General features: G+C 42.6%; 1 protein-coding gene across 7 annotated transcripts in view; it reads left to right on the top strand.

The window, feature by feature from the left end:
• Positions 1 to 19,590, top strand: part of IKZF4 (IKAROS family zinc finger 4) — a 36,166-nt gene that overhangs the window by 4,559 nt on the left and 12,017 nt on the right. For 2 of the 7 annotated variants that reach the window (XM_073663719.1, XM_073663723.1), the window contains exons 2-6: positions 4,318 to 4,372; positions 15,667 to 15,768; positions 16,492 to 16,752; positions 17,206 to 17,409; positions 18,701 to 18,835. In XM_073663719.1, the coding sequence (XP_073519820.1) occupies positions 4,318 to 4,372; positions 15,667 to 15,768; positions 16,492 to 16,752; positions 17,206 to 17,409; positions 18,701 to 18,835 (757 nt within the window). Of the gene's footprint in view, positions 1 to 4,317; positions 4,373 to 15,666; positions 15,769 to 16,491; positions 16,753 to 17,205; positions 17,410 to 18,685; positions 18,836 to 19,590 lie in introns of all 7 variants that reach the window. The other 5 variants (XM_073663721.1, XM_073663724.1, XM_073663718.1 and 2 more) reach the window with 3 other exon arrangements.

Here is a 19,590-nt window from a genome sequence, read left to right on the forward strand (position 1 = left end):
TACATTGTGGAACACTTTCTGAAACGGTTTCACAATTCTTAGACAAAGTTGTTCATAGATTAGTAAATCTCTGACCATCTTTATTTCTGAGAGACTCTGCCTCTCTAGCATTCTCTTTTTATACACAGTCATATGACTTGGTTGAATATTAACCCTCCAGTTGTTTTTCATTAGTACTACTTACTTTTCTCGCCTTTTTGTTAACCCCGTCCTAAGTTGTTTTTTTTTTTAGATGTGTGGCTGCCATGCATTTAGGCTGTGTGCCCACTATGCGTTTTTTAAACGTTTCCGCAGCCACAATTCCAGCGCAAGAAACGCTTAAAAACGCTTGGTAGAAGGGCAGCAATGTTCCCCAATGATAATCCGCTGCGGATTATCATTGCATAAAAAAACACAGCACTGCCAATTATTTTGTGTAATTGCGGCGTTTTCGCCGCCATTTACTTGCATTGAATCGCTTAATATTCGCATGACTACATGTGTACATGCGGATATTAAGCGATTCAATGTGCGGATGGTACCCGGGTCTGGAGAAGAGGAAAATACATTATAATCACCTTCTGATGTCCCCCGGTCTCCATAGCGATGCGTCCTGGCTCCCCAGCAGCTCGCAATGGTCTAAAAGGACCTGCCGTGACGTCATTTAGTCATGTGACCTGTCACATGACTAAATGATGTCATGGAAGGTCCTTTTACACAACCGCGAGACATCGAGAAGACCAGACGCTCCGGATAAGGAGACCGGGGGCCATCGGAAGGTGAATATGATGGTTTTTGTTTTTTTTTTTACCATTTTTATTCTTTTTTTTTAACTAACTTCATCACACTATATAAAATCCATGCCGGTTGCGTGGATTTATATAGTGTGACCAAGTTGTCAACCACTTTCCAAGTGATGCATGTGCAAAACGCGTGATAAACGCTTGTCCCTGGCTGAAAAAACGCATGTACAATCCGCATGTACAATCCGCATGCGTTTTTTCTGCCAGGGAGATGCGGAAACGCTCAGGAAAAATCCGCAGCATCTCTGCATCGTGGGCACATAGCCTTAGAAAAAAAAATGGAAAAATGTCTAACTTACACCTTCTGATCTGTGCTCTCTGTTTTGTTGTAAATAAATTGTCTATAGGAGATTTCCAAAGCATTGTATTCTTTTTTTTTTTTTCTTTAAATTTTACACATTGTGACAACTTTTGTTGAAACTGGAATTTTAATACACCAAATGACTACAAACAAAATGCTGTAATTACATCTGCCCACAGCATTTTGTATCTATTGTTAACCCACTATTGCAGAAGGAGACATTTTACCTTGGACATGAAGAGGTTGAAGGTGAAAACAGCAGTAATAGGTGGAGGGCATGAAGCGTTGGATGCTGGAATAACTAATTTTCAAAAAAGTGAATTTTGATATATATTTTTTTGGGCCAATCAATAAGATTGGTAACATTTTGTATGATATCTTTGGTATGATCAATAAGAATGGCAGATTTCAACATTGACATTCCTATAGCCAAACTTATGGAATCAGGAGAGATCAGACAGGATTATGCAGGTTGATCACTTACTACCTGGTTGAGGTAGCATTTCTTTCACAGCGCTTTTGTTTTCCTGTTGTATGACACTGTCTTGTTCTTTCATTTTATTCCTTTTAACTGGTAGTGAATTATTTTGTAGCAAAATTTGATTAATCGCCTAGGTCATAGGTCAATAATAATGGTATAGTTGTGTGATGGCATTTATAAACGAAGGATACCATGGCAGTGAGCGCTGCCAATCTAGACCCCACAATTATCTGACTGATTTCAGTGTACAAATCACAGCCACGTCGATAATTTAAAGGGGTATTCCCATCTCTAAGATCCTATCCCAATATGTAGTAAGTGTAATAATAATATTAGCAAATACCTCCAATTAGAAGGGAAGTCAAGAGGTCCGGGGTCAAATCCCAAGTGAGTTTGTCATAAACAGAGGGGCAACACAAAGGAGTAAACAGGCCAGATAAATAGGCCACAGTCCGAGGGCAGAGTTCAGGGGAGGTGGCCGATCAAGGCAAAGGGGCTAGGTAAAGCAGCAAAAGAGCAGAATAACAGAGCACTAGAGAACACACACCACCAAGCTAAAGCTGGCAATGATCTAACCATTGTCTGCTAACTAAATAGCCAGACAATCATTCAGATCGGGAGACAGCTGGGCAAAACCCAGAAGGCCTGACCTAAATGGGCTTCTGGGCTGTCGCTCACAATACTCACAACCCAGCACGCCCCTGCCATTCACAAAACTGACAGGCCAGCACGCCCCTGCATTCGATAGGGCGGCTGAGCTAGCACTCACTGCGTCACCAGGACCTTGTGAATGGCAGGATCGTGACAGTAGTTCTTCTGATAAGCTATGTTGCTTACCCCATGTGCAGGGCATTGCAGTAGCTTAGATATCCATGGTTACAACCACTCATATAGTGACAGTTAGTTCGCTTTTAGTGGTCATAACCATGGATATCTAAGCTACTGCAATGCCCTGCACATGGGGTAAGCGACACAGCGAATCAGAAGAACTATACCACATTTGTAATTTAAGATATTTGCTAATATTATTATTATTACACCTACTACATATTGGGGTAGGGTCTTTTAAAACCAGCACTTGTTTTTCTTTTTTCAAACATACTATTTTTTTCTGACTATTTAACTGGCAATGTTAATGCAGAATGTGTTTGTCCCCAATATCTACAAGTTGTCTGGAAATTTATGGAGCTCCGCAGAACAAGCACTGTCCAAGTACAAGTTACCCATTACGGATGCTTCCAGTTGTAGTGAATTATTTGGTCTGATCCTAGCTTTGGCAATCAAGAGAGACAGTTCTTTAGCTGATCGCAATTAGTAACAAATGTTCATAGAATATATTGGAACTTATTATTATTAATTAGGGAATTTTAATTATAAGGAATCTGTTACCATCTTTTTAGTACTCCATTTGAGAGCAGCATGATGTAGGGGCAGAGACCTTGATTCCAGTGGTGTCACTTACTGAGCTGCTTGCTGTCATTTTGATAAAATCAGTTTTCTCTGCTATAGACCTAGCAGTTCTTTGAATGCTGAGCTCTGTATACCCCGCCCACATCATTGATGTGCAGCTTTCAGTGTACACTGCATAGGCAGAAAGCTGCCAATTAGTGTGTGTGTGTGGGGGGGGAGTTTGGTTGTACAGAGCTCATTAATATGGAGGAATATATGGCATCAGGTTTATTAGGCCTTGAGTGATAACTTCCTGCTGATAAAATAGTAATATTCTCAAAACTACAGCAAGCAGCCCTGGAAGGTACACATCGCTGGAATCAGGGTCTGTCTCTCTACCTTATACTGCTCTCAGATTAGGTAGCAAAAATCTGGTGACAGATTCCTTTCAAAGGGGTTGCCCACTACTTGGACAATCCCTTCTTAATTCCTAGGTTTCCCCTTATAAAATAATAACACTTATACTGCCCTCCGGTGCTTGCGCCGTTCCAGCGGTGTCGGCACTGTCTCTCCCAGGGCTCACGTAACATTCTTGCGTCATACAAGCCCTGCGACTAATCAGCGGCTGCTTCACTCACCACGTTCGGACGTATCTCCTACAACTGGAGGAAGTAAGAGAACAGCTGCGCTCACTTCCTCCGTATGTAAGTGATTTGTCCGAAGGTGGGGTGAGTGAAGCAGCCGCTGATTTGCCATAGTGGAAAACCCTTTTAAAGGAGATATCTGTTAATGCTGCTGAGTCCTTTTCTTGTTAATTTCTGCTTTTGGATATCACCACAGATTGCACATGTTGCAATACAAAGAGTAGCATGTGCATTAGTGGGGTTGTCCGGTCTCTGAAGAAAAGTCTGAAGCCACTGTATGTTGTTGCAGCCTGAAAGATCATGAGTGTGTGCGATGTGCACACTGTCATGATTCCCCATTGATCCGATGCGGGTGGCCTGTCACATGGCTGCATATCTCAATAGAAGAAAATTGAGAAAAGCGCAGAAGTCTAGTCGGCATGTGAGCGCAAGTGTGCAAATTGCACAGGGGAATCATGGCAGTGTGTGCATAGAGTGACTGCAGAGATTGTCTGATCCCTGAAGAAATCTCTTTAATGCCAGAGCATATCTGCAGCCGTTGTGGTGCAAGTTGAAAGTAGTGACTGATTATTCCGTCTGCATGGGATGGTTCAGTGCTATTGAGCCTCAAACTAAGGCTTGGGCTAGAAGACTTGTGGCCTAACGGGATGGCACGCAGCTCGAACCTCATATATGAATTATTTTTGTACAACAGCTTCTTCCTTCCTTTTCTTGTTTCAGAGATATCAATCAAAAATGGAAATTGAAGACTATAATGGCCGATCGTATATGTCAGGTATGTGCAAATTGTTTCTAACCAATATGTGTCGGGATTTTTGCTTTGATTATTTTTTTTAATCTCTGCTTTTAGAACCATCTTTTTTATTTATTTATTTTTATTTCTTCCGATGTAAGTATATTGGGAATGTTTTAGAGGGACGAGTTGTATTTATTTATTTTTCAATAGCACGATTTTAGTGTATATAGCATAAAGCTACACAACACATTTAGCGGGCACATCTCAATGATTAGCTAAAAAAATTTTTTTGTTTGTTTTTAACAAAGGGGTGCTACAGTAAACCCACGCTGGGAATCGATTGGTATACAGAAGAGAAAAGGGCATAGGGCAAACAAAGACCATGCACTCCCAAATGTAATGCAAAATATCAAAAAGTTTTTATTAATAATACATCAACAACACACAAACAACCAAGTTTTTTGAAAAACACAACCTGTGTAGAAAATATTCAGATACAAGAGGTATGGGAAAATAACCCAGCAATGCAGAAAACCTCTAAACTTTGTAGGTACTGGGAAAAGTCAAGTATTTATTGAGTCCAGATAGAAAACAATACCTTAGGTCACTGACCACTGGATCAGTACATTAATAAACAATCAGTATTTGCGGTAAAAAATGTGACCTTGGCAGATGAAAGCATTATATATAGGATCAATGCATATAGTTACCTACAAAGTGAGTGGACCCAACGCGTATCGCTGCTCGCCAGCAGCTTCGTCAGGGGTAATGAGGTAGTGTGTTGCTCATGTTTAAATACCCAGGATCAAAGGAGCATGTGACCATTGTCAGGTGTAATGAATGAAAGGGAAAAGGCAGGCATTTGCAGTCCTGGTACTGGTATACGTACCAGGACACAAACCGCGCAGTATAGATAAACCGCCATAGAGGCAGCAGCGGTGTGAATAAACCGCCATAGAAATAGCAGCCGGAAGTGCCATGCGTTTCGCCGTGTATCGTGGTGGAACGCAAACGGGAATGACGTACTAACATCACTTCTAGTCTCCTTGTGTCTGGAGCGCCTGCGTTCCACATGCTAGCCGCAGCGGAACGCAAGCCAAGCGGCATAAGTAGCACCGCGGTTCAGTATAATGGAGAAGAAAAGGAAAAGAGGGGGATGGCGCGTCCGCCAGATAAGCAAAGAATGTGTATACACGGCATTTATAAAGTAGAAAAAAAAAAAAAAAACTTCCTTGCAAAAATAAGGAATAAAAATAAGAAAATCAAAAATAAACAATGAAAAATCTTGTAATAATAAAATAAAATGACCAAGGAAGAAATGTGAAGAAACATAAAACACATACAAAAAAACAATACAAGAAATAAAAAATATATAAAGAAACACACCCATAGTGTGAATATAAATGAATTCCCCAGAAGAGAAAAACTCAACAACACAAACATACAACAAGTGTATACCTACCATCGGGAACCAAAAAGAAATTAAAACTCAATCAACTTATTTGATAAATCAGATGCAACAGAAGGGGGTTAAACTGTCAAGAAAAATAACATAAAGCTTTTATTACCTCATTGGGGAGAAAAAGAGACCAATTTTTGGTTTTCTCTTTTTTTTTTTGTATGGTTTCCATCATACAGTATAAATGACATTCTTTGTTTTTGTGTTAGCATATTTTCTCTTTCCCCGTGACGGCACCACGGACAGAGAGAATCCGCCCTAAAAGGACAGGAAACCTACAGATAAAAAGGGCGGCACCTCTCTCCCGCATCAGTTGGTTTCCTGTCCTTGACGGGGACCTACAGATGAGAAGAAAGGAAGAAAGTGAAAGAAAAGAAAAGATGGACTTACCAGGCCCGGCCAGACCGGTTCAGGCAGCGGGGGTTCCCTGCCTCGGCTGGTGCGGAAGCCTGTAGCGCCACCGCTGGGGTCAGTGGGCCTCTAGGGTGGCAGGGAGACGCGACGCAGGGATTGGACCGCCGCGGTCTCCAGTGGTGTCGGGGCCCAGGTTGGTAAGTATGGCGGGGCTTCCGGGGCTCAGGTTGGTGAGTTAGTGGTGGCATACTTAAATCGCCGGGGGGGGGACTCGGTCCCATTCTCTTCTACAAGTGTCAAGTTCCATCCTCCAGGTAGCAGAGAACAATCTAGAGTCCCTATCGGCACTCCACATAAAAGGGACAGAGAATATCACATCAGACTTCCTGAGCAGGACCCAGCTGAAACAGGGCGAGTGGGAGCTGAATCAGCTAGTGTTCAACCAAATCACGAAGGCTTGGGGGAACCCCCTCCATAGACCTATTCGCTAACTGGCAAAACAAAAAAGTGGACATATTCTGTTCAATCGACCCCAAGGGGAACCCAGCAGCACTAGATGCCTTCTCAATCCCATGGAACCACCAGCTAGCGTATGCCTTTCCTCCGATTGCTCTCATCCCGGCGGTTCTGAGGAAAATCAGGGAAGACGAGGCAAACATAATTCTGATCGCCCCCTTCTGGCCAAAGAGGCCTTGGTTTTCCTGGCTGAGGATAATGTCCACCACCGACCCCTGGGTCCTTCCGGAAGTTCCGGATCTCCTGTGTCAGGGACCAGTCCTTCACCCTCAGGTAGCAAACCTGCACCTGACAGCCTGGAGTTTGAGAGGGTGCTCTTAAGGGATAGAGGGTTTTCCCCCAATTTAATCTCCACCCTACTGCAGAGTAGGAAACCCGTAACCACCAGACTCTACGGTAAAACCTGGGGAAAATTCCTCTCATTCACGGATTTGAAAGTATTAGTGGAGGCCCCCGTTACTGCCATCTTGGAGTTCCTTCAAAAGGGGTTGGAGCGGGGGTTGGCCACAAGCACTCTAAAGGTTCAGGTGGCGGCACTGGGAGCCCTATATAACTGCGACCTGGCCAGGGATAGGTGGATCTCCAGATTCATCAGGGCATCTCATAGGTCCAGCCCATCCCCTCCCGGAATGCTCCTCCTTGGGACTTAAATTTAGTTCTTTCAGCCCTGACCAAGCGTCCCTTTCAACCTCTAGCGGATGCATCCCTTAAAATCCTATCTCTTAAGACGTCCCTTCTAGTAGCCCTCACATCGGCTCGTAGGGTTAGCGACATACAAGCCTTATCAGCGGGGCCCCCCTTTACGCAAATTCTAGACGACAGGGTGACACTTAGGACTGACCTAGCATACCTTCCTAAGGTGGGTTCACTTTTCCACAGGTCGCAGGAGGTCACCCTCCCTTCCTTTTGCTCAAACCCAAAAAACAAGGGGGAAGAGGTCCTTCACACCTTAGACGTCAGGAGGTGGTTATACAATACTTAGAGGCCACACAGGAGTGTAGGAAGGATAGGTCTCTTTTTGTGTGCTTCCAGGGATCTCGGAAGGGACGGAAGGCTTCCAAGAGCACCCTGGCAAGGTGGATAAGGGACGCCATCTCCCTGGCTTACTCCTCAAGCGGGGAAATCGCGCCAGAGGATTTAAAGGCTCACTCGACTAGGGCAATGGCAGCCTCCTGGGCGGAGAAAGCTGGGGCTTCAATCGAGCAGATATGTAGAGCTGCAACCTGGTCTTCCCCTTCTACATTCTTTAAGCACTATTGGCTGGATCTAACCTCTTCCTCGGACCTTACCTTTGGCAGAAGGGTTCTGGAGGCGGTGGTCCCTCCCTAGACAGCACTTCTCTGCAAATCTCTCCGCGGTGCCGTCATGGGGAAAGAGAAAGACGTAGTTACTTACTGGTAACGGGATTTCTCGGAACCCATGACGGCACCTGTACATTCCCTCCCTTCACACATGGGTGTGCACATTTATTTATTACCTACGTTTAGTCACAGGGTGTGTCTGGCAAGCTCCTTTTTAAGGAAAGTGTTAAAATTTGTGTTACTAACCTGGCGGTCCTCTCATGCTCTGTAAACAACTGATGCGGGAGAGAGGCACCTCCCTTTTATCTGTAGGTTTCCTGTCCTTGAAGGGCAGATCCCCTCTCTCCGTGGTGCCGTCATGGGTTCCGAGAAATCCCGTTACCGGTAAGTAACTACGTCTTTTCTATCAAAGCCTGATCCTTTTGTTCTTAGTATAAGGGCTCACTCAGACTGGTGTATAACACGGCCTAGCACTTTCTGATGTTTTATCGTAAAGCACATGGCCCAATGTTAAACTATGGAGCAGTGCAGATCTGCGTTTTTGTTGTTGTGCCGATTCGGCAAGAGAAAACAATTTCAGTCTGCTGCGAGTGCATGCGATAATCGGATTACACGCACCTATACAAGTCTATGGATGCGTGTGACAAATTGGACTGCACTTGGATATCATCTGATTGCAGTCCGACATATGTAGACACAGAGAATGGAGAAGATGGAGAAATTAAGTTCTCCGTCTTCTCCGCACCTGTGATACGATTTTCACATTTGAGAGAATCTGATCACACTGAGGTGACACTTAGATCAAACCCTGACAGAGTTTGATCCGAGTGTCATTAGTATAATCGGCCCTATTCTCTTGCATGAGAGAATCGACGGCCATGTGAGCGAGCGCTAACACATGCATGCTTTGGCCATCTGAGCATGCAGGTATATGCGGAGGTCAGGAGAGATGACTGAAGGAGGCACCAACAGCTACGATTTTACTCTTGCATATACATAGATATAACGAATACAAGGTTTGTTAAGTTTATGGTGAAATGTACGATCACAAAGCCGGTTACAGTACATTATGTTTCATTACATCAACACTAAACATGGGAACAGCTCCCAGTGGAGGAAACTCGACATCCACAAACCATTTCTCTGGGAATATTCTTTCCTTTTTTCACTTCAAAGATTTGTTCCCATTTTTGTTTTCCTGAGAGAAAAAATAAATGCAGATCTCCATAGTTAGTAAAGATACGATCAACAAGATGCTAATTTCCTGATTCCGTTCAAATTACTTTAGAGTCTCCTAATTTTTTCCATGATTAAAAAGTGCATGTTCCCATTTTGGCCATGAATGGCTGACCTGCAAGTAACCCTTTAACACTTTCCCAGTATATGACACGTGTCAGGTGTGGGTGTGCGCAGCAGGCTCCATATACTGCTGTTACTGACTGCGTTATACAGCCGGCACCTGCCGCTAACATCTTTTTAACTACTTAGATGCTGCTGTTAAATGCGGGGGGTGTTCAAGAGGTTAAGGCTATGTTCACACGTGGTGTTTTTGCAGCGTTTTTTTTTGCTGTTTTCCTTTATACAAATTTTTTCACGGTCATACACTCACCCTCTGGCGTCTTCCCCGTTTTTCAGCACCACTCAGGTACCGCAGCACCATCTTGTGACCATAGCTTCTGCCTGGTCGGAAGTCACAAGTTCTCAGTACAAGTCTATAAGAGCCAGAACGAGGCTCTCATAGACTTGTATTGAAAAGTGACCTCTGCGCCGCTCCATGAAACACTGGAGCAGGGGACTTACATTTAAAGCGCCACTCCAGCGGTGCAATAAAAAAAACAAAACACTGGAGTGGTTCTTTAACCGCTTCCCGACCGCCCACTGTACATAAACGTCGGCGCTGCCTGGGCTCTGTGCAGCGCCGACGTTTATGAACGGTCAGTGGTCCCGCAGCCCTCAGGACCCCCAGGGTCCTGCAAGTTCTGCGGTTGCGGTTCAGAGCGACAGCCCTGACAGGGGACATCATCGGGACCTGTTTGGATCAGGTTCCAATGATGTTAACCCTTTGCTATCTTCTATATGCCGCGATCTATAGTGATCGCGGCATATAGAAGATGGTGAGAGGAGAGGGGGTCGTCCACTTACCTCTCCGACGGCACCCCGGATGTCTTCCAGGACCTGCCGTTGTTATGGCAGCTGGAGGTCACATGACCGCCTCCAGATCTGCCATATACGGTGTCCTGCTGAGCTCAGCCTGCAGCAAGTCCAGCAGGAGACAGACAGTGTGAAACTGTCAGCAAAGTTCTCATGCTATGCCATTCATGTCTATTGCATTGCATGAGAACAGTGATTAGAAAAATAAAAATTTATGTCCCATACAGGACTAAGTAAAAATGTAAAAAAAAAAAAAAAAAAGTCTACAAAATGTTTTCAAACTGTTAAAAAAAAAAATCACAAAATAAATAAAAAAAAAAGATAAAATATTAAACCAATAAATACGTATATTTATGCAAAAACAAAAAAAGTACACATATTTGGTATCGCCGCGTCGGAAACAACCCGATCTATAAAACTGTCACACTAATTAACTCCTTCTGTGCACACCGTAATAAAAATAAATAAAAAACGGAGCAAAAAACTATGCTTTTTCATCATATCGCCAAACAAAAAATGGAAAAAAATGCGATCAAAAAGCAAAATGGAAATAAAAATAGTACCGCTGAAAACGTCATCTTGTTCCGCAAAAAAAAAAGCCGCCATACAGCTCCATCAGCCGAAAAATAAAAAAGTTATAGCTCTCAGAATAAAGCGATGCAAAAAAAATATTTTTTCTATAAAATGGTTTTATTGTGTAAAAGCGCCAAAACATAAAAAAAATATACAGTAAGTGTAGTATCGCTGTAAATGTACTGACCCGAAGAATAACGCTGCCTGATCACTTTTACCACACGCAGAACGGCATAAAAAAAAACCTCAAAAATCAATTCCTGAATTGTTGGTTTTTGTTAATTTTACCTCCCAAAAACGGAATAGAAAGCGATCAAAAAATGTCACGTACCCAAAAATGGTACCAATAAAAATGTCAACTCGTCCTGCAAAAAACAAGCCGTCACATGACTCTGTTGGCCGAAATATGGAAAAATGATAGCTCTTAAAATATGGCGATGCAAAAACTAGATTTTGCAAAAAAAAAAGGCGTCTCTTAGTGTGACAGCTGTCAGTCATAAAAACCCGATATAAATCTGGTATCTCTGTAATCGCACCGACCCGAAGAATAAAGTAATCTCATCACTTATACCGCACGAGGAACGGCGTAAAAAATAAATAAAACCAATTCTTCACCTGCTACTGATTAGTTTATTATGTCTCCCAAAGATCGCAGTAAGGCGCAGAGCCTTACATTTATCCTGCGCTGAGCACTTACCCCAGAGTTTCCGTGTAAATCTCTGTAATATGTGATTCAGCCGGAACCCATGACGGAAGATTCCCTGTAATAAGGCAGATATAGGCCACTGTGGATGCCGTCTGGCCTGTGATCCCACAGTGTCAGTTTTTTTTAGGCGTGCATAAAAGTGCGGTTGGCCACAGTTTTGTGCACTTCTGAAAAAAAGGACACCGCTAAACAGAGGCCAGATGGAGTCCAGAGTAACTCAGCTGTCTCATTACAGTGAATGGATCCCGCAGGGGTTTCATCTGAATTACATCACTTGGAAATTTAGATGGAAACCCCGATGTAAGTGCTCAGCCTAGAGCGCTGGATAAATGTTACGTAAAATGTTCCCAATAAAAGCTTCAACTCAGTCCTCAAAAAAAGCTAGTCCCCACTCAGGTCCGTTATCTGTTAAAAATATAAGGGACTTCCAAGTTACTGGTAGCAGAAAGGCTCTGGAAAAGCGAAATGGCCCTTGCCCCCCAAAAGAAATTCAGAAAATTTTGTGCTCCCAAATCCAAATGCCTAATCTACAATAATTTGTTCTCCAATTGTCAAATAGCGCTCCGTCCCCCCCAGATCTCGCCGTATGGCTAAGCGGTACGATACAGCCACATATGGGGTATTGCCACTTTTAGAAGAAATTGTGTGACATTTCGGCACCATTTTTACCCATTGCCCTGTGTGAAAATGTAAAATCTGAGGGTAAAACATTTTTTTGTGGTAAAAATACAATTATGTTTTCTTCACTGCCCAATGGTATAAATTTAAAAATTAAAAAATACTCACTACTTCCCTAGATGAATTCCTTGAGAGGTGTAGTTTACAAAATGGGGTCACTTGTGGGGGTTTCTGCTGTTTCGGCATGTCAGCGACTCTTCAAATGTGACATGGTGTCTGCTACCTATCCCAGCCAACATAGCGCTCCTTTCTCTTCCGAACCCTGCCGTACACCAAAGCAGTGGTTTTCCCCCACATATGGGGTATCGGCGTGTTCAGGAGAAATTGCACAACAAATTTCATGGTGCAATTTATCCTATTACCCTTATGATAATGCAAAATCAAGGGATGAAAAACGTTTTTGTGGGAAAAATGTGAAAATTTTATTTTTACAGCTCAATATTATAAACTTCTGTGAAGCACCTGGGGGTTCAAGGTGCTCACCACACATCTAGATAAGTTCCCTAAGGGGTCTAGTTTCCAAAATGGTGTCACTTGTGGGGGGTTTCCACTGTTTAGGCACATCAGGGGCTCTCCAAACGCAACATGGCGTCTGCTAATTATTGGAGCAAATTTTACATTCAAAAAATCTAATGGCGCTCCTTCCCTTCCGAACCCTGCAGTGCGCCCAAACAGTGGTTTTCCCTCACATATGGGGTATCAGCGCGCTCATGAGAAATTGCACTACAAATTGTGTATTCCATTTTTTCCTGTTACCCTTGTGAAAATAAAAAAATTGGGTCTAAAGTAACATTTTTGTGAAAAAAAGTTAAATGTTCATTTTTTTCTTCGACATTCCAAAAATTCCCGTGAAACATTTGAAGGGTTAATAAACTTCTTGAATGTGGTTTTGAGCACCTTGAGGGGTGCAGTTTTTAGAATGGTGTCACTTTTGGGTATTTTCTGTCATAAAGACCTCTCAAAGTGACTTCAAATGTGATGTGGTCCCTAAAAAAATGTTTTTGTAAATTTTGTTGGAAAAATTAGAAATCGCTGGTCAACTTTTAACCCTTATAGCTCCCTAACAAAAAAAAATGTGGGTTCCAAAATTGTGCTGATGTAAAGTAGACATGTGGGAAATGTTATTTATTAACTATTTTGTGTGACATATCGCTCTGATTTAAGGGCATGAAAATTCAAAGTTTGAAAATTGCAAAATTTTCGCCAAATTTCCGATTTTTTTCACAAATAAACGCAAGTGATATCGAAGAAATTTTATGACCATCATGAAGTACAATATGTCACGAAAAAATAATCTCAGAATCAGGGGGATCCGTTGAAGCGTTCCAGAGTAATTACTTCATAAAGTGACAGTGGTCAGAATTGTAAAAATTGGCCTGGTCACGAAGGCAAAAGCAGGCTCTGGTGCGAAGTGGTTAAAGAAGCACTCTCATGACTATATATTTTTTTCATTAAATATGTGTATATGCATGTAGTGTGGTGTGAGTATATTAATATACTCACCTACCGCTGCTCTCTGCCGGATCCAGCACCACCCTGCGCTACTTCTCAGTGACATCACTTCTCTTCAGTCTATCCATGTCACTATGTTATATGCATGAGCTGGAAGTCTCTTTTATCATGTAAGCCTATGGGCCATTTTCTGACAATCCATAGATTTACATAGTAAAAGCCACTCCTGGGTCACGCAGAGTGCAGTGTGACCTGCAGAGTCTGCAGAGCGGTGAAATCACTGAAAAGCGGAGCAGAACAGTGCTGGATCCCTAAGAAAGCGGGGACTCGCTACACACCATACACATACACACATTTAATGAAAATAATATTCATGGGAGGGCTTCTTTAAGCTGGTGTCAAGCCTTCCTACAGCTCCATCAGCTGAAAAATAAAAAGTTATAATATGTCTCAGAATCTGGCGAGACAAACATCTTAAAGGTATGTATTTTTATAAAACCAAAACTTCTGAAAACCTTTATATATTAGTTACACTGTAATTATACTTAACCTATGTAACTTCATTCTGCAGTTATTTTAGTTTCACATTAAATGCTATAAGAATGAAATCCAAAAAGAGCAGCAACATTATTTAATTATTTTTTCAATCACCATGTCAATTTTTTTTCTGGATCTTTTCCAGTACAATATGTGGTACAGGGAAGGGTGTCATTCAACTCCCCATCTCATCCCACAAAAAAACAGTCCTTGTACAGCTATTCCAATGGGGGTGAAAAATACAAAAAAATGAAAATTGGCCATGTCAGGAAGATCCATATATAGAAGGCACTTATAGACTATCCCGTGTAGATGTCATAGACTGAAATACTCAATTAATCCCAGTATAAACCAAAAAGTATGCAAAACATTTTGCACTTCAGTTTTTCACCATTTTTAAGACCTTTCTTTGCTGTCCATGAATAGATTTCAAATGCAGAAAACTGGTAGCTTCCTAGTCCTCTTCTCTGTCGAAAGTGCATTGAAGCCACTGTAAGGATACATGCACGCTACGTAGAATCCATGGCAGAAATCAGGTTGTGTCCACACACCGCAGTTTCTTTGTGGAAACCACCTTAATAATCTGTTGTTGAAGCGGTTTTAAATCTGCAGTGAAAAAAAAATCCTATTCAGTGTGAACATGGCCTAAGAAGTGTTTGGCCACAGACTGCCTCCTGTCTTCCCCTAATACATGCTCGGCTTTTATGTTTATGGGGTTAGGGGTAAAGCTGTGGGCCAAATGAGTTTACCTATTTCTAGAGGATTGTGAAGGGTTGTTGGAAAGTGAAAACTCTGTTGGCTGTAATGTGTTTGTGCTTTTGTGAGAGTGAATCCTTTTTGTATTTTTGATCACATCAATAGCTTGTATAGTACTTGACATCGTGCATACCAGTATAACCACCAGCATTGCATCAGCGATTCATTATCACAAGCTATGCTGACATCAGTCATCTGCAAAGCACAGAGCAGCTGAGTGAACCTGAATACCATTAGTTAATGGCTAATAGGTAGGAAGAAAAAGCAAAATAAAGCGCCAGGGATTTTAGGAGGTGCAAAATGAGTTCTGTGACTGTCCCTTTCATTTCCATGAGGCTTGTAGACATCCATACACATGCTGCAGTCACAGCCCCATCCGCACGTATGGAAATTGTTTTCAGTGGCAGAAATGAATGTAACAAGTCTCTTGCATGTAGATAATATATCCGCCATGTGGATTTGCCGCGTATTATGGCACCAGCTAAGTTAATGATATTTTACAAATCTCATCTACATGTTATTGGAGTATTTCCGCACATAGATTGGCCTGCTGTGCGACTTCTAAAAGCAGCAACATGCCAAATCTCTGTGCAGAATTCATTGCAGCCTTCACTCTTGCAGTGCAAAGGGGATGAAGTTATCATCAAAATTGCAAACAATATCCACAAGTGCAGATTTTGATGCTGAAGATTATATTATAGAAAGGAGAATTTGCATCAAATCCCCGGTATGGGCAGCCGGCCTCAATGGTTATTATCCTGTGCTTGCATATAAGACTGCCTGTCTGGTGCTCTGCCGGCCGCACTCCTCCATTACCTGTGTACTAACAATGGCTTTCTTGGCACTGCAGCAGGAGACTCATCTCTGGAAAAGGATTTCTCCGAAGCATTGATTGGACCCACTGTGAGCACACCAAACAGCAGACACTCGTCCCCGAGGCGCTCACTTAGTGGTAAGTGTATTATCATAGCCATAAGCCAAGTGTGGTAGCACAATCCTCACGTATTAACTGGCAAATACTTACTAGGTTCTGGCAACTGGAAGCTGCAGCATATCAGGAATGCTGACAAGTTCATCATCAACATATAATCCCATATACTGTGTCCACAGCAATAATAATATACTTCTTTCTTACCCATTGTCTGAGGATTTAATACATTGAAAATAACCGTACATTTTCACTTTCCGGTGACTGTAACATACAATAGAAATATATTTCATAGGCCATGCTCTACTACTCTTAATTAACCTCTTCCCACTCCATGACATACCATTACATCATCATCAGAGCGCACCACACAAGGCAGATGCTGGCTGTGCTACACAGCCAGCATCTGCCTCTAATAGCTGCGACTGGAGCAGCAGAAGCATTTACACTGTGTGATCCTGTCCAGTGTCCATTCCGGGTGCTGAAGTATTGCAGTACATAGTGCAAGTGATTACTCCATCACAGGTTCAATTACACTATGGGCAATAAAAAAAAAAAAGACATCCAGGGCCGCATGTGGGATGCGGGTTGGACACCCCTGATTTAGATCAGGATCTCTGTGGCGGAAACCAAACTTTTTCTTTTCATGGTCTCCAGGAGTGTGAATGGAAGCAGTGCCGGATCCCTGTTTTTCTACAAATAGTGGATTATAATAATGTATATTTATTTTTGGTTTTGCCTTCACAGCAAACTCTATAAAAGTAGAAATGTACAGTGATGATGAATCTGGACGTCTTCTCAACCATGAAGACCGCCTAAGTGAGAAAGATGATGGGGCCATGCCAGATGACTCGCTGGTCGAGCCACTTGGGTACTGTGATGGCCCTGGCCAGGATCCCCATTCTCCAGGAGGCATCCGCCTCCCCAATGGCAAGCTGAAGTGTGACATTTGTGGGATGGTCTGCATTGGCCCGAATGTGCTGATGGTGCATAAAAGAAGCCACACGGGTGAGCCTGATTACATGGAATAAAGTCGCTGCTAGTTGGTTATCAGCTTTTTTCTTCTTCACATGTACTTATCAATATTTTTTTTTGCACTAGTCACGCTTATGTTGACACCATGGGAGTAATAAAAAAGATTATAAAAATAAAAAAGTGGTGTGAATTTATGAATACAGATTATTCCAGAAGCATGTCTTAAGAGAAGGGTCAGTGTCCCTTCAGACTGACCCGCTCTGTATTCTTGTAACGCACTGGTTATCACACAGCCTGCCATGGTGTCGCTCAGCCAAGACTTGAATTTACCAAGTGATCCATTATCCGCGTGCCATATGTCCTATCTGCAGCAGTCTGTACTCTGCTCTGAGTTGTAGGCAGGCCTTGTAGAGAAGTAGGCAGAGACTGATGGGCCTTAGCTCCATGTGTCAATGAGATACTAACCAGCTTGCTGTTGTGTTGCAGCACTCAGCGGGGACTTTATGTTTGATGCTGTTTCAGGTGAGCGGCCATTTCACTGTAACCAGTGTGGTGCCTCCTTTACCCAGAAGGGGAACCTCTTGCGGCACATCAAACTGCATTCGGGTGAGAAGCCTTTCAAGTGCCCCTTCTGTAACTACGCTTGCCGTCGGCGGGATGCATTAACAGGTCACCTGCGCACCCACGCTGGTGAGTGTGCCTGAACTATTGACTACACACTATCCTGTATTTCTGACACTCCACTATCACGTTAGTCCTAGCATCCAGAGGTAGTCACAGTGCATGCCATCATATTAGGCACAATTTCCGTTCATATGGTTGGTGTTTGATAGGTCGGTATAATTTAATAGAATTGTATGTATGATTTTCTCAACATTACATGTGTATTCTGTACTAAATGGTTTTTAAAGGGGGTTTTCTGCCCTCCCAAGAAGTTTTTTTTTCAGTAAAAATGTATATTTAGTTTACAGATCAAGAATAATTAATCAGATTTACCATTTACAAGGTTAGAAAATCCATTGATGATTAGATTTGCTTGTGGCATTATTTTTTTTCAAAGTATATAGCAATGTTTATTCCACCTGATGAGCTGAGTATTGGCAGACATACCTGATTAGTCACTTTTCACATTCCTATTCTCTGCTTAATGAAGACCACCCTATGAATATTTATTTTGCCCTACTTGGCAGGGAGGGACCAGAACCTTCACGGTAGCACAGCATCATATGCATGGCTGACGAGACTGCTTTTGTGAGTTGCCTTAGGAACAAGCAATTACCATTTCTTTTACACCAGACTCCATGTAATGACTGTGAGAGAAAACAAAGACTCGCTGGGGAACAAACTGTTACAGCTGCCAGAGGGGGAAGGACACTGGCTGAGAAATAACTGTGCTCATGTGACACTGCCCAGTGGCCCATCCACAATAGCTCAGATTAAAAGTGGTGCTGAAGGGAACACAAAAATGGGAATAGCATATAAAGGGTTTACTTTTTTGGCATAGAAACGTGCAAAGTAGTTAAGACAGTATTAAAAAAAAAAAATTATACTTGCCTTTCAGAACATTTGTTCTTTGTCATGGGTTGTCTCTTTAATTGTGTGCACCCCTAAACACTTGTGCAGGCCTCTTTAGTCCTATCAGGATGCATGTAGGTTTATAGTAGCGCTGTTGCAGCACTGTGATACCTCTGTTTGCTAGGAATTGTCTCTGGTTCCTATTTTGCTATTTTCCTGATGCATGCCAATGGGAATCTTGCATTTTCACATTATAATCTGTGTTAGTAATTTTTTTAAGCGTTTACATTTTATATAATTACATAACCTTACAAGTTGGATACAAAACTAGCCATAAATCTTTTTTTCTGAAATTAGCCTTTCCTCCTACTTACTCTTCCCCCTTCTACTTAAAGCTTGTAGGACACATATCTCTGTTTTATGGGCAGGCTCTATTTTTCATTTTTTCCAGTCTCATCCCCCACAGTCGGCAAGCCCTACAAGTGCAACTACTGCGGCCGCAGCTACAAGCAGCAGAATACACTGGAGGAACACAAGGAGCGCTGCCACAACTACTTACAGAGCCTCAGCAATGAAGGCCAGCACGTCTCTGCACATCCAGGTGAATAACACCTTTAATCACTTAACAGGATGGGTGGTAAATGTATGTTCATTAGCGTTCTCACGAGAGGGACCCCCAGCCATAATAGAAATGGGGGGATCACTGAGTACTGTGTGAACGGAATAGAATTAGTGCGCATGCGTGACCACCACGTCCATAGATAGTGGAAGGAACAGTGGTCATACATGCGCACTACTGCTTTATTCAGAGACGGAGACACTAGACCATTGCAGTCCTAGTCGGTGGGGGGCCAAGTGGTTGGACCCATTGCAATTGTAAGTTTATCACATATTTTGTAGAATGTTGTTGCTGCGCTAACACCTTTAAAATTGTACTTTCTTTAATGCCGTACTATTTCTTTAAAATGGCTACAAAGCAGCTGGTTTTTGTAGGGCCAACACTTTTGAACGATACTAATGAATAAGACGGATGTACAATGCCAGCCCATCGTGCAGACGTCCTAGCAGATACCTTCTTATGCAGCGTAATCAGCATTGCTCTTGATATGATGCAGGATCACCCCCTTACCTCGGTCACTTTAAAAGGCTTTATCCAGCAATCATAGTGAGGGGATCTTACAGTCATCCTAAAGGCCGCCATTCACATTAGACTAATGTCAGCCGAGCTTGACGATGTCAACTCTCTACTGCGTATGGGGGCATCGGGTAATTGACTGTTGGTAGAGATGTCGATTGGACATGTCCAATTTTGGACGATCGACCACGTTATTCTCCTTGAGATAAGCTGCCGGCAGA

This window comes from Phyllobates terribilis, unplaced genomic scaffold (assembly GCF_046119375.1).
Source record: "Phyllobates terribilis strain yellow unplaced genomic scaffold, ASM4611937v1 Scaffold_2__4_contigs__length_985480577, whole genome shotgun sequence".
NCBI classification, from domain to species: domain Eukaryota; kingdom Metazoa; phylum Chordata; class Amphibia; order Anura; family Dendrobatidae; genus Phyllobates; species Phyllobates terribilis.